Consider the following 16,123-nt stretch of genomic DNA (forward strand, 5'->3'; position numbering starts at 1 on the left):
TGACTACACTTTATCAAACTGTCATTTCTTCATTTTGTTCTTTCAGACGAAAAGTTGAAGGAAATCTAAACTCTAAAATGGAGGTGGTTCAGACGCTTTCTTTGGTTGCCACAAAAACGAGAAGAAAGAAAGTCAATGTTGCTCTGTGTGACGGAAACCCCTACATGAACGTCAGCATACTGCCCTGAAACATTTTGGCTAGTGAAACAATGTAGCGAGACGTTAAGGCAACATTTAGCAATCTAAAATGTAACAGTTGGGCTTTAGAAAAGAACGTCGATGTGCTCTGGTGAAACATTCTAAATACCAGTCAATGCAAATGTTACACCGAACATACAATGTAACAGTTTACACGGAAGTTGTAACTCAAACCCAGCTAACAGAACACGTTGGCTCCTCCGGGGAGAACGGAGATTTGAAGAGGAGTGTGAAGTTTAGGGAAGAGCCCTCTTTCCTTCAGCTGCTGACGCGGATGGGACTGTTTGTGCAACGACGCAGAGGACCACCGAAATCCAACCATGTTATCTTGGATTATAAGTGTTTGGACCATTTTTGCGGTAGCACAATGTTACTTTTCAGAGGAAAATTATACTGAAGAGTCAAAGATGCAGCCGCCCACAGTCATTATAGCAATAATAGCACGGAACGCCGCTCATTCTTTACCCTACTACCTCGGAGCTCTCGAGAGATTAAACTATCCCAAAGAGCGCATCTCCATCTGGTTGGTGACTTCCTTCTTTGCAGTTTAAGCTTGTTGATGATCTTATTATTTGTAGATGTCAAAATGTAAATCTTACTTGCATTCAATCACTTCCTCCCCTTGACTTTTTCAGACTTTCCCCCAAGAGCAGACCCCCCCCCAGCTAATAACGTTTGGGTTGTATGTTGTGTATTTATGCACATTAATGCATAATAGCGCATACTATTTAGAAAATAATCTAGGTAAAAATAATACTGTATGTAGTGCACGATTTAACGTTTAAAGGAGCTTCAAGTAGTGTATTTTGTGATTAAATGGACAGGAGAAGTCTAATGCTACATTACAAATATAAAAAGTAGTTAATTCTTGTAGTTGATTTGTATTTCTCAGTATTTAAGTCAAAGACAAATAAGAGTGGCCAAACTGAAAATTCTAGTTTAAAACATGAATGCCAAGTTGGTGTTTGTTTTATACAGTTTAAAACTTTTAAACCCTTTTCAACTAAAGTTTAAATTTATTTACTATAAAGACACAATATTTTCCTTATTCCTTGAATAAATCAGTGCACACGTAATCATTATTCTTCAAAAGGTGCAAAGTATTTTTTTTTTTAAATCGTGAATTGTAAATTCATAAATATCATTACATTTTTGGAGGAGTTGCACCACTTGACATTTTACATCCTGAACTAACTTTGCCTTTCCATAAAAAGGTCAAAGTAATGAGGGTTTTCTCTATATGATATCACTTCCTGTTGTTTTTCCTGTATTATTTATGAACGGTGGTTGCACCACATGACTTTATAGCAAACATATAAATGTTCACATATATACTTATGGAAGTCTGTAATGTATGTGCGTTGTATCATAAAGCGTGGCCAAAAACGTGCAATCTTTTGAGTGGCTTCGTATGTGTTCAGGTAGACGCAATTTACTGACACCAATTAATTCCTGCTCTCTGCTTAATGTTTCCTGTAGGGCGGCGACAGACCACAACATTGACAACACGACAGCAATCCTGCGAGAATGGCTCACAGTCATGCAAACACAGTATCACTATGTGGAGTGGAGACCTTTAGAAAAACCCACGTGAGATGAACATCACACAACATGAACATATGGCAGATACTTTATCCTGTTAAAACCACAAGTTTAAAAATGCTTTGGGATTGTTTTTTTAAAGGTTTTTGACATTTAGGTACTACCAATGAATCTTGAATTGATTTGTTTTATCCACACAGATCCTATGTAGGTGAGCTGGGGCCCAAGCACTGGGCTAATGGCCGCTATGAGTATGTTATGAAGCTCAAACAGGCAGCGCTGAACTTTGCCAAGAAACGCTGGGCTGACTACATTCTGGTATGACCCAGTTAGAGCCTACACACCCCAATTTTGGATCACACACACCCAAATATCTATAACAGGAATATAAAAAAAATACAACCAAAATTCTTCAAAGATCATGGAGGTTCAGATCTTACTGGGGCCAGAAATGTGAATAGTGCTGGAATGCACTCAAATTATTGTTGCTCATATCATGTCAGTATGTTTTATATTTGCTAATATCATGCCTATTAAATTATATAGTTAGGATTGTGTTATCAGAGTGTTTATTTCCTCATCTGCAGTACTCAGACACAGACAACATCCTGACTAACCCGAACACACTGCACCTCTTGATGGCGGAGAATAAGTCAGTCATTGCCCCCATGCTGGACTCACAGTCAGCGTACTCCAACTACTGGTGTGGCATCACTCCACAGGTACAATGCAATGAATTTCCAGCTTGGAAGTGTGTATGTGTGTGTGTGTGTGTGTGTGTGTACTTGTGCATATCGTTAAAACACAATGAGTGATAGCTAACATTTCATCTTGCAATATGCCACATCAATAAAGTGGCCATATCTGCTTCCACTGTTGCTGTATAATAATAACAGCACTGGAGAAACCACAGTGTACCTTTTGAATTCATAGACTACTGGTGATATTAAACTATAGTCAAAGTAATGAAAAGTAGCCAACTTCATTGTGTGTGTGTGTGTGTGTGTGTGTATGATACTTAAAAAGTACTGTGAGTTTTTTAAAGAAATTAATATTTTTATTCAGTGAAAATGCATTAATTTATCAGAAAGGTCAGTAAAACCATTTATAATCTTTTCTATTTCAAATAAATGCTGTTCTTTTAAACTCTCTGTTCATCAAAGAACAGAAAAATATCAAATTTATAGCATTGATAATATGAAAAATGTTTTTTTTGAGCATCAAATCATCATTAAAATGATTTCTGAAGGATCGTGTGACAGTGAAGACTGGAGTAATGATGCTGAAAATCCAGCTTTGATCACAAGAATAAATTATATTTTAAAATAGATTTTCAAATAGAAAACAGTTATTTTAATTTGTAATAATATTTTATAATATTACAGTTTTACTGTATTTTTCATCAAATAAATGCAAAACATTAAAAAAAAAATCGATAACACTTTACAATAAGGTTCATTAACATTAGTGAACTACTTTAGTTAACATGAACTAAGAATGACCAACACTTATACAGCATTTATTGATCTTAGTTCATGTTAGTTTCAACATTTACTAATGCATTATTAAAATCAAAATGTGTGCTTGTTAACATTAGTACATAATGCACTGTGAATTAACATAAACAAACAATGAACGACTGTATTTTCAATAACTAACATTAACAAAGATGAATAAATACTGTAATAAATGTATTGTTCCTTGTTTGTTCATGTTAGATAATACATTAACTAATGGAACCTTATTGTAAAGTGTTACCAAAAAAATCTTATACGACCCAAACGTTTCAGTAGCAGTTTATACATACAGTATAACAGTAAAGATTTATGTTTGCAGTAATTTAAATAATTGACCTAAATATTTATCTGCATTACAGCATTCACTAAATATTTTGCTACAAAAAGACATCAAATGTTGCACTGGAACTTGTGCATGGTGGAAACGTGAATTTGTGATTAATTTTTAAATAGGTTGATTTACATGAATTGTCCAGACAAACTGATTCAAATTAATCATATTTCACAAAGCTATACATGAGGGAGAGCAGATATTCTGTGCTCAAACAGTGTGACAAAACCATTCAGTTTAAGTGAGTATCTCCTAAGAAATACAACATCACATTTGAGGACTGTTTGCTCAAACACTTTGTCCTTTGGCTGTGTTGTTCAGTTTTCTGTCTGTCTCAGGGTTACTATCGTCGTACTGCTGAGTACTTCCCCACAAAGCAGCGGCAAAGGCGGGGGTGCTATCCTGTGCCGATGGTCCACTCCACTATTCTGCTGGACCTGCGCAAAGAGGGCACCAAGAAAGTGTCCTTTCACCCCCCTCACAAAGACTACTCCTGGCCCTTTGACGACATCATCGTTTTTGCCTTCTCCTGCAGGATATCGGGTATGGCGCCCCCTTCTGGAAGACTCCAGCAGATCTCATTTCTCTTATGCAATATGATGAGTTTAACATTTGGATTTAGTTTTGGAAAAATTCGTCCCTGTGTCCAACTGACTGCAACATTTTTTTAGGATTGACAATCAGATAGCCTTGGAAAGAGACGGAGCGAGTTACATTTCTGACACTATCTGATATGATTCACTCTTTGAAACAGAGGTTCAAATGTATCTGTGCAACAAGGAGCGTTATGGGTATCTGAACGTACCTGCAAAGCCTCATCAGACCGTGGAGGATGATCGAATCAATTTTGTCCACCTTTACCTGGAATCTCTGAGTGAGTAACACTAACATTTCGGGGTTTTTTTTCTTAAATCATATTATTAGAATAACCTTGGGCGATAACTTGAAAAATGTACAGTGATAACAGCACTTAAACTAGCTTGTGCGAAAAGCAGTGCACTTGTATTCAATGCACGATTGCAGTACTTAAAAAAATTTAAAGTATATTTAAAAAACTGTACTTGCAGATTATATAATAATGAAATAAAAGACCACTTAAAGTGATTGTATCTCTTCACAAGACTTCAAAACCACTAGATTTGAATGGATTTGTTTTATGACACTTTATGACCTTTTTTGGGTCTTTTAAGTTTCGGTTACCTGGACTTTAAAGGGACAGAATCCTTTTACAGTAGGTTTCAATACAAATATTGTCATTTGTGTTTCAAGGATTTATCAAAGTCTTAAGGTTTTGGAATGACATGAGGCTGAATAAATTGATGACATTTATTTTCTTATTTTTGGATGAACTATCCCTTAAAATACACTTTTATAAAATGCACCTTTTAATAATGTCATAATAAAAGTTTTACTTTAAAGTACATTTTAAATGATTATGTTTTAATCTTTTGTCATGCTTTAAAGAAGTACACTTATTTATTTTGATGTGCTGACTAACATACTAATGCTCATGTAATGCACTTGATTATAATTTGAACTGTAGTCTTTTATTTCATAGTACATTTATTATATTTGGAATGTATTCAATTGTACAAAATCATTACAACTGTGTAATTGTACATTTATGTAAATACCTGACATTTTAACATGATTTTAACTATAAAACATTTTCCTTTAATTGCAATTAGCATGGAGTTAAGTGTCTGAAAATTTTCACTTAAGAATTGTCTTTTAAAATACATTATATATATATATATATTAGTGCTGTCAAACGATTAATCGCGATTAATCGCATCCAAAATAAAAGTTTTTGTTTACATAGTGCTTGGAAAGAGACAGAGCGAGTTACATTTCTGACACTATTTATCTGATATGATTCACTCTTTGAAACAGAGGTTCAAATGTATCTGTGCAACAAGGAGCGTTATGGGTATCTGAACGTACCTGCAAAGCCTCATCAGACCGTGGAGGATGATCGAATCAATTTTGTCCACCTTTACCTGGAATCTCTGAGTGAGTAACACTAACATTTCGTTTTTTTTTTTCTTAAATCATATTATTAGAATAACCTTGGGCGATAACTTGAAAAATGTACAGTGATAACAGCACTTAAACTAGCTTGTGCGAAAAGCAGTGCACTTGTATTCAATGCATTCAATGCACGATTGCAGTACTTAAAATTTTTTTAAGTATATTTAAAAAACTGTACTTGCAGATTATATAATAATGAAATAAAAGACCACTTAAAGTGATTGTATCTCTTCACAAGACTTCAAAACCACTAGATTTGAATGGATTTGTTTTATGACACTTTATGACCTTTTTGGGTCTTTTAAGTTTTGGTTACCTGGACTTTAAAGGGACAGAATCCTTTTACAGTAGGTTTCAATACAAATATTGTCATTTGTGTTTCAAGGATTTATCAAAGTCTTAAGGTTTTGGAATGACATGAGGCTGAATAAATTGATGACATTTATTTTCTTATTTTTGGATGAACTATCCCTTAAAATACACTTTTATAAATTGCACCTTTTAATAATGTCATATTAAAAGTTTTACTTTAAAGTACATTTTAAACGATTATGTTTTAATCTTTTGTCATGCTTTAAAGAAGTACACTTATTTATTTTGATGTGCTGACTAACATACTAATGCTCATGTAATGTACTTGATTATAATTTGAACTGTAGTCTTTTATTTCATAGTACATTTATTATATTTGGAATGTATTCAATTGTACAAAATCATTACAATTGTGTAATTGTAAATGTATGTAAATACCTGACATTTTAACATGATTTTAACTATAAAACATTTTCCTTTAATTGCAATTAGCATGGAGTTAAGTGTCTGAAAATTTGCACTTAAGAATTGTCTTTTAAAATACATTATATATATATATATTAGTGCTGTCAAACGATTAATCGCGATTAATCGTTTGACGGCACATAATATATATATATTAGTACTCTAAAGTATACTTTTTTCACAAGGGTGTCAACTGACAAGAATGATAAAAATAGGATTAAAAATAGGATAGGAAATAGTGAGGTGAACTTTTTTAATATGAAACTGAAGTCACAGATATGAGATATAAAGTCAGATTATGAGACAAAATTAGCAATTGTGAGCCATAAAGTCACATTCTGGGATATAAAGTCAATTATAATAAATAAAGTCACAAGATTCTTTGAAATGTTTTACTCTGCGGTAGAAACAGGCTTCCATAGCTATGATCATGTAGCATAAAATGTCCCAAAAAGTGTCTTGTGTGATTTTCAGTGTGGTCTTTTGAACCCCACTGTATTTGAAGAATACACTAACCTTGTGCTAATTAGCGATTAGCTCCTTAATCAAACAGAATCATAGTCAAGGATTTGTCCTAATTGAAGTCATTTCTCCCACAGTCCACGGGCCGCCAATGTATGTGTCTCGCAATGTCCACGTTCCTCCCAAACAGTCTGATCTCATGGGCTTTGATGAGGTAAAGTTGAGTGCATACTCTGTGTTTTTTTTAACCATTGCTTTGAGCTACAACATTCAGCATGCGTGTTTGTTCTCCTCAGATCTACTTGATAAACCTGCGCAGGCGTCCAGACCGCAGGGACAGGATGTTATGGTCGCTGTATGAGCTAGAGATTGATGCTAAAGTTGTGGCTGCTGTTGATGGAGCGTAAGAACAGCCATTTACTCTTAAGAGGAATCTTTATTCATTCTTTCTATGATGATAAGAGCAATAATTTTGTTTTTCCAATGGTGTGTGCATGCAGAGCTCTGAACAGCAGCGATATTAAGATTCTAGGTGTCGATCTCTTACCTGGTTACTATGACCCTTTCTCCGGCCGCACGCTGACCAAGGGCGAGGTGGGCTGCTTCCTCAGCCACTACTACATCTGGAAAGAGGTCAGTGGCCCCTAAAACTATTTAAATAAATGCCACTTTGATATTTTGTTATTGGTAACACTTTACAATAAGGTTCCATTAGATGACGTTGGATAATGCATTCACTAACATAATGAACAAGACATTTGTTGCAGTATTTATTCATCTTTGTTAATGCTAGTTAATAAATGTACAACTGTTTATTGTTAGGTAAGGTTAGCTGAGGTTCATTAAATCATATTAGCAGATACAACTTTTGATTAATAATGTATGATTAAATGTTGAAATTAACATTAACTAACACTAATTAATGCTTTAGGAGTATTTTTCATTGTTAGTTCATGTTATCTAATGTAGTTAACAAATGGAACCTTCAATTCTTTTTTTAGAATACCTTGTCTAATGCAGAGACATTTTTAAGCACGACTTAAGGGTCCAAATGCTTTTTGTATCATGGGTTGCTTTTATTAATTTAGCTAAAATATACAATATAGAAACGTATGTTATTATTAGTATTTGTCTCGATGCGGTGTGGATGAAGCATCCAGAAGTGAGTCTTTAATTATCAATCCAAGAGCGTTAAACACAGAAGAACATAAGGGTAAAGCACCACAACGTAACGTCAAAGCAAGACAAAGGAACTGAGGAAAACACAGGGCATATAAACACATGGACCGTAATCAGGGAGAACTGAAACAGGTGGAGAACTAAATCAAAACAGGTGAACAGAATAGATTAATCAGGGAACAATGGAAAACTGGGTAAAGGCAGGAAGAACAGAAACACGGGGAATTCAAAACCAAAACAGAACATAAACGTGACCGTATTATTATTACTATTATTATTTATTTAAAAATTTATTACTGTACATTACCATTCAACACGTCTGAATATATTGGTTCAAAAATACCATAAAAGCAGTAATATTATGAAATATTATTCCAATTTATAATAACTGTTTTCTATTGTGATATATTGTAAAATGTAATTTATTCCTGTGATCAAAGCTGAATTTTCAGCATCATTACTCCAGTGTCACATGATCCTTCAGAAATTATTCTAATATCATTTGCTGCTCAAGAAACATTTCTGATTATTATCAATGTTAAAAACAGTTGTGATGAGTCATATTTGTGTGGAATCCTTGACAATATATGTTTTCACGATTCTTTAACGAATAGAAAGTAAAAAGATTATTTATTTGAAACAGAAATCTTTTGTAGCATTATAAATGTCACTTTATGTTCACTTTTGGTCAATTTAATGCATCCTTGCTGAAAAAAAACCCATACTGACCCCAAACTCTGACTAAACATAAGTGCATATTAAAATTATTTAATATAAAATATGCTGTGTTTTTAGTATGTCAAAATGATTTGATCGCTTCTATCATTCATAGATGGTAGACATGCAGCTAGACAAGGCGCTGATTTTTGAGGACGATGTGCATTTCCAAGCCAACTTTAAACGTCGCCTGATGCAGCTGATGGAGGAGGTGGAGCAGGTGGAGCTTGACTGGGACATCATGTGAGTGACACCCGTCTGTCACACGGTTGTCGTGGTAACTAGAAGAAACCAGAACCAGAATAATGCCTTTGCTGCAGTTATAAGGAAGACTTCAGTTTTATGGCTACAGTTTTATGATTTTATAGCATATAATCCAATTGTAAAACTCATCAGGTGACTTTAACTGTTGTGGTGATCTGTTGCAGATACCTGGGCAGGAAGAAGGTGAACCTTGAAGAGGAAGTCGCAGTGGAAAATGTCAGGAACCTGGTGTATGCTGATTATTCCTACTGGACGCTCTCTTACGCCATCTCTCTTCAGGGAGCTCAGAAGCTCCTTAATGCTGAACCGATATCCAAGATGCTTCCTGTGGATGAGTTTCTACCCATCATGTATGACAAGCACCCCAAGTGAGTAGCACGCTCAAGTCTTCAGGGTCGAAACATATTTTATAGGAATAGTTCACCTAAAATGAAAATATAATCACCCTCAGGTCATTGAAGATGTAGATGAGTTTGGTTCTTCATGGGAACAAATTTGGAGAAATGTAGCATTACATCACTTGTTCACTAATGGATCCTCTGCAGTGAATGGGTGCCGTCAGAATGAGAGTCCAAACAGCTGATAAAAACACAATAATCCACAAGTAATCCACACCACTAATTATTAGGAATTAAAATTAAAAATACACTAACACATACCATAACATAGGCAGGTAAAAGATGTTTTAAGTTTAAGTGTCACTGCTACATACTATTTAGCACATTGTAAATGGAGACCCAGCCCCAGCACTCAACCTAAACTGGTCCGGGTCTGCATGGCCATATCTCTGCCAAAATCAGACCAGCCCTTATGGTCCGTAATCGGGCCGAATGTGGCTAAATATGCCGTGTCTCAGAGCAAATCGGGCCAGGTCCGCACATCCAAAGCCTAGCCAAATCTGGCAACCATTACTGGGCCAGAGCTGGCTCACTTTCGGTGAGCTGCTGCCAGAACACAGCCCGAGTGAGCCGACACTCAGCCGCAATTGGCCAGATTCTCCTCCATTATATTACGAGTACTTCATATTTTTGCAAAGTAGAACTGACTATAATAGCTCACCACAAATGTGCGCTTTGGTACGGAGACTGCTTTCTTTTATTTTCTATGCATAGTTTCTTCACTATGTAATTGTACACGTCATTTGATTTTTATGGACAGTGTCGAGACTCAAGCCAAGAAAGAAACCCAGATCTCAACAGCTTTGATTCCTCGGCGCAGGGGTTGTGTGTGCGCTGTGGATTGGCGTCCATCTCTGACTCTTATTAATTTTGCTTGGCATGTCCCGCCTGAAGCTCCTCATGCCCACAGAGACAGATCAGAGCAGCATTCTCCCCGCGTTATTCAATCTTTCCAGCGATCCGCGGCTGTCCCGGCAGAATCCGGCGTGCTGCTGCTGCCCCGCTGACGGCTAACCCTATAAACACCCTGCCCTGTCTTCCCCGTTACGCATTCCAGCAAAATTAGTAGCTACTTTAGCCGGTATTTGCCGCTTTGCTCTCCTTCCAGGTCTGACAAAGCCAAGGGCCCTCTGCCAGCTGGCCTAGTACACACATTTACCCTCAGTACATGAAGTACCTCTACAGGCTTCTGCTGAAAGTAATCTATATTTTATTCATTTATTGGGGTAAAGTCAAGCAGTCTCATTCTGGATCCAAAAGAGACATTAAATAGATCAGTGGTGACCTCTTTCCTTTGAAAGGTTGTAATGCAAGCACCTCTAGTACTTTTTAAAATTGAGATAAAAATAATATTTTCCCAATTGCTCATACTGAGTGGTAGGAATTTTGTAACATATAGAATAGGATATAGTGTATAGGATACAGTGTATATTATATTATTAGATATTATTATATTATTCCTTACCTTATTATATTATATGATCAAATATAGATTTATGTATATTAATAAAATAGGATAAAATAATTTATAGATACACACACATTCATATACTGTATATTATCATTTATTTTATTTTATTTATTTATTTTATTGTATTGTATGTATGTTATTTATATTGCTTATACTTGGGGATAAAATATGGATTTATTATATTATATTATATTATATTGCACATACTGAGGGGTAGGAATTTAACACCAGGATAAGATATGGATATAGTATAAATACATATAGTATTAATATTATATTATTAGTATTATTATATTATTAATTAACTTGCCTGGTAATTATATTATATTATTGCTTACACTTATGGTTAGAGATTTAAAAAAATATATTATGTAGTATAAATTCCATAATAGTTTATATAATGTACATTATTTATATTGCTTGAAAGTGCTTAAATGCTTAGAGATTTATTTTTAATTGGGATAAATTATATATATATATGTATTATAGTATAATTTACTTTCTTTTTTGTATTGTATTGTATATTATTTACATTGCTTATACTTGGGGATAAAATATGGATTTCTATTATTTTATATAATGTACAAATTATATTATATAATGTACAAATAATATTATATTATATCTTTTTTGAGGGAGTCTGGTGACGACACATGAAAATATTCATAACCTATTTTCTAAAGCCTACAATCATAAGAGTTCAAGCTACTAAAGAGTTCGGCTACTAAAACTGTTTTATTTTGGTGTTTTCTTTCAATAGTGAGGACTACAAATCCCATTTTCCCAATCGGAATCTGATGGTGTATTCCACACACCCCCTTCTGGTGCAGCCCTGCCATTACGCCGGGGACCCAGAGTGGGTGAGTGACACAGAGACGTCTACGCTGTGGGATGACGACAATGTGCGCACGGACTGGAGGGGCTCGCATAAAACTCTCAAGGGTTATCAGCCACCGGCCGGCCTGCAGAGCGCCACCCACAAGGACGAGTTGTGAAGTACTGGCCCAAAGATGGCATAAATGGTCATTTTCTAAGAGTGGAGGGATTAGAACGAGCGAGCAGCTTTTTATAAGGGCAAATGTCACTCATCATGGAGACCTCAGAACTGTGGAAGAGACGAGGGAGGCCTGGGACCAATACTTAGGAAGAGACTTTCACTCTACAACAACAAAAGTCATTTTTTAATCAGTATTTTTCTTGGGGGTTTTTGTCAGTAAAAATATCTAAATATCTAATATCTACATTTACTTTTTATTAAGACATGTTTTCGGACAATATGTATTTTCTTTGGCATTTTTCTTGTTTTAAGCACAAGTCTAACAACGAGAAAATGAGAAAAATCAAAAATAGAAAAAAATATTTTCAATGGAAAACAAGAACTGTAAAGGCAACAGGGTGCAATAAATCTGATGAATTTTATAGTTGACCACGATTCAAGAGGAAAACAGTTTTATTATATATTTGAGGAGAAAGTTTTTGTCCATCTTTTGGTTTGGCAAATTTTGTATCTCTATTAGGGTATTTTTCTCTATTAACTATATAAAAAAGGACATTTGATAGCTTTTATGGAAGTAGTGCATTATACATTTTATTACTGGATTTTATTTCAAGTTTGAACAACTGTCGTAAGGACTATCATGCTCAGGCAATCGAACAAACAGAGCTTAGTGTGTATTTGAAATGGTGTGTGTGGTGAGTTTCTTTCTATGTTGGAGCACTTTTGCTGTTCATGTCGAATTTCTCTGTTCCCATCATAATCATTTGTTCTTATTTATTTCTCTTCGCTGTCTTATTCCCTTCTGTGTCTCTCCAAACTGAACAGCAGGACCAAATGAAATGTCCTGGTAAGAGTATGCATGGCAGTTTTGGTAAATTTGGTTGTTTTTGAAAAAGAATGAAATAAATACAAGTAATGTTGGATGTGAGTCACATGTATTTTATGCTTAAACAAGCATTTAAGGAACAGCACTTGATCTTCAGACATTTTTTTTGTCGTGGGCATATGGCTTTTCTAGAAAACGAACAAAAAAGTAACTAGCCGCATACTGAATCCAGTGCAGACTGGAAATGGTAGCACTGAAGAAACGTCTGCTTGCTCGTGTTCATCTGTGTTTAACTCACATGCACTCTGCACTTTTTTTTGCACGATGCAATTTATAAAATAAAAAATAATACTTTCTAGACTTTTCCAGTCTGCGTTGGATTCAGTGTGCGGGCTAGCTACATTTTTGTTCGTTTTCAAGTATCTTCTTGGCTCTACGCACCTGCAGTCTTATTTGGAGCGCTACAAATTTTCTTAAGTTTCATATGGCTTTTCTAACCATACAAGGAAGCACGGTGTGTTTTCAATCTGAATGACAGTTAAATCAATCAATAGAAATAAATTCCTAATGTGAAGAATTATGGCTGTTATTTATGAGTGAAATCTCTTGTCTCTCAGACAGAGAATAAATGCAGATACTATAAACTCATAGTTAGGCCTAGAATATAATATTATGGTGTTGTTCACTTCAGTTCCAGCTGAGACATTAGACTTTTTTTATGTCCAGCTGCTGGTTCTGCTGCAGTTCTATCGCCATCTATTGGTTACAGTACAACATTACAACAACCACAATTTTGGTTTCCTTGAATGTCCATGGTTTGAGTTAATTAACTATGCCTATTTGATTTATGTTTTTATTTAAAATGTCAAATTATTTAATAATTTTAGAAACATGTTGATGATGAGGCAGGGTTGTTATGATTCACTACCACAAAAAAACATCTTATTTCAGATTTTCTCATTTTCATTTAGTTTAAGTTGGAAGTACTAAAATAACCAAAAATAAACTAAAACTAAAACTTTGTAAAAACTACACAAAAATTTTTATAATATTTTCTAATTTTCATTTAGTTTAAGTTGGAAGTACTAAAATAACCAAAAATAAACTAAAACTTTATAAAAACTACACAAAAAAAATATATAATATTTTCTCATTTTCATTTAGTTTAAGTTGGAAGTACTAAAATAACCCCCCAAATAAACTTCATAAAATCTATAGAAAAAAAACGTACCGAAATGACAATTTAAAAAAAAAAAATTCACAACCCTCCCCCCCCAAAAATCTAAAACTTTAACTAAAATTAAATTGAAACCATACAATTATAATAGTATATCAGTGATAGTAATATAACACTGATGAGGGTGACTTTACATGACCAAGAGACCTTCCTGACATTATTCACAAGAGAGACAATTCACATTTAATGAGATGAGTAAAACACTTGAGTGTTTTCAGTTCCACATAAATTGTGGAACGCGCCACACCATTTTCATCAAATATTAATAACAAAACTATCGATACAACAATAAAGGTAAATCAGTTAGTTAAAAAATAAAACAACAATTGCAGGAGATAGAAGCTCTTGTTAATGATACAGAATCCTGAGTCAAACATTACAGTAATACTGAGTTACTCTTTTATGATAGAACGGTTTCTCTCGCAATATTGAGGTGTTGAATGTGCAGACTGATGCATGATTCGTTTAGATCAGTGCAGGGGTCATGTGACAGTTCAGGTGTAAGTATAAGGGTTCGGCGTCTGTGAGAGTGACATTTCTAAAACGCCTTCCTCAGCTGAAGGCGTTTCTCCTCATGACCCCAGTGAACCCTGTTTTAGAAGAACAGCGAAATGGCACTGCGTCTAGACTCACATCTGAGCAGCTCATTCTCAAAGGACACACTCAATGGCTTTGCAATGATTATTGCACAGAAACAGCAGTTTGAAATGTCTAATAAGATGGTTTTGTCGGTGTAGTATCTGATACATGTGAAACCGTTGGGTCTTATCCAATGTTCTAGTGCTCTGTAGACTAAAAACTTCTATGACTTTTCAAGAAATAATCTGCAATGCCTTAAATATCATTTTTCAACGATATGTCATTGCTTCACCCAGTGTGTTGTCATACTGCCCTGACAAGGGGTGAGGCTCTCTAAACCTCCTCTGATTGGTTGTTTCAGATAGGCAAGGTTTGTGTGTGCATGAGAGTTTCCAAGCTCTCCAGGATGTTTGTTGTGCTTGTATATAGAATTAGGTCAGCCAATAATGGTCAAAGTTCACGGTCTCTGGAAAACACTGTTGTTATATTTTCAAGAAATAATCTGCAATGTCTTAAATATCATTTTTCAACAGATTGAAAGTATCTGAATGAATGAATCCAGTTGTCACTGATAGGCTTCTGTCATTGCTTCACCCAGTGTGTTGTCATACTGCCCTGACAAGGGGTGAGGCTCTCTAAACCTCCTCTGATTGGTTGTTTCAGATAGGCAAGGTTTGTGTGTGCATGAGAGTTTCCAAGCTCTCCAGGATGTTTGTTGTGCTTGTATATAGAATTAGGTCAGCCAATAATGGTCAAAGTTCACGGTCTCTGGAAAACACTGTTGTTATTCTGTCTTAAACAAAAGTGACTCAGTTTCTGTTTGTGAAATTGTAAGAAATTACATTTAAAAAACTCAAAAACACATCCTAGTAAACATAACTTATTCCTAAAATGTGTTTTTTTCCTTGTGAAATTAAGAATCCAATTCCATGCATGAGCTCATTTGCGTGCCTACTGACACCAGTTTTATACAGCATGTTCATGTTTGTGTTTTATGATGTATGTTTGAAATCAAGAGTTAGTTCCTATTATATCGCTCCTGTAATGCACATCTCAATATACACATTCTCAATTTTTCGGAGCAATGGAGTCTCCTATAACTCAGAATCTTATAACAGTAGAGCAGATGTCTGAGAGCAACCTTTCTGCTCTAATTGTGATCTGCTCTGAGGGAAAACTCTCAGCTGAGCCTCCACGTGCCATTCAGCACATAAACCTATAGATTATGTAAATGTAGCAATCTTTACTTGCACATACTGCATATAAGTATTCAGAATAATGTTTGATCAACGTGTACTTAAAAAAAAATACACTCAACTTTTACATATCCCCATCTTTGGTAACATATGTATCTATAAATGTGCTTCAAATCTATATAAACATAATCTGTATACGTATGCATCTGCTATTATATACATTTGCATAATAAAAAAAAGAATTATAACATAAAATATATATTTTTTATATATATTAAAATAATGTAAATATGAATAAACCATTAAATCATATTTATTTCTTCCTTTCCACAACATACCATTGGCTCTGCAGTCAGACTGAACTTACTACAGATCTTGCTGTTGGTGGGTGGAGAGTTTAC

General features: G+C 34.8%; 1 protein-coding gene across 1 annotated transcript; it reads left to right on the forward strand.

Annotated features, from left to right (window-relative positions):
- Positions 1 to 414: 414 nt before the first annotated feature.
- LOC107595552 (probable inactive glycosyltransferase 25 family member 3) lies at positions 415 to 12,921 on the forward strand. The gene is made up of 12 exons (XM_016285982.1): positions 415 to 721; positions 1,678 to 1,788; positions 1,941 to 2,058; positions 2,328 to 2,462; positions 3,927 to 4,131; positions 4,343 to 4,462; positions 6,996 to 7,072; positions 7,155 to 7,261; positions 7,359 to 7,491; positions 8,870 to 8,997; positions 9,183 to 9,386; positions 11,648 to 12,921. The coding sequence occupies exons 1-12, from the start codon at positions 519 to 521 to the stop codon at positions 11,880 to 11,882; spliced, it is 1,776 nt and encodes a 591-aa protein (XP_016141468.1). The 5' UTR covers positions 415 to 518; the 3' UTR covers positions 11,883 to 12,921.
- Positions 12,922 to 16,123: the final 3,202 nt, after the last annotated feature.

This window comes from Sinocyclocheilus grahami, unplaced genomic scaffold, assembly GCF_001515645.1.
Source record: "Sinocyclocheilus grahami isolate Dianchi unplaced genomic scaffold, SAMN03320097.WGS_v1.1 scaffold204.1, whole genome shotgun sequence".
NCBI lineage: Eukaryota > Metazoa > Chordata > Actinopteri > Cypriniformes > Cyprinidae > Sinocyclocheilus > Sinocyclocheilus grahami.

What these genes read in the sequence shown, in the direction of transcription:
- LOC107595552 (XM_016285982.1), top strand. Translation starts at nt 519, where the DNA reads ATGTTATCTTGGATTATAAGTGTTTGGACCATTTTTGCGGTAGCACAA. An exon ending in GGTGTGGCATCACTCCACAG is followed by an intron (nt 2,463 to 3,926) that starts GTACAATGCAAT and finishes TGTCTGTCTCAG; the next exon opens with GGTTACTATCGTCGTACTGC. An exon ending in ATCTCATGGGCTTTGATGAG is followed by an intron (nt 7,073 to 7,154) that starts GTAAAGTTGAGT and finishes TGTTCTCCTCAG; the next exon opens with ATCTACTTGATAAACCTGCG.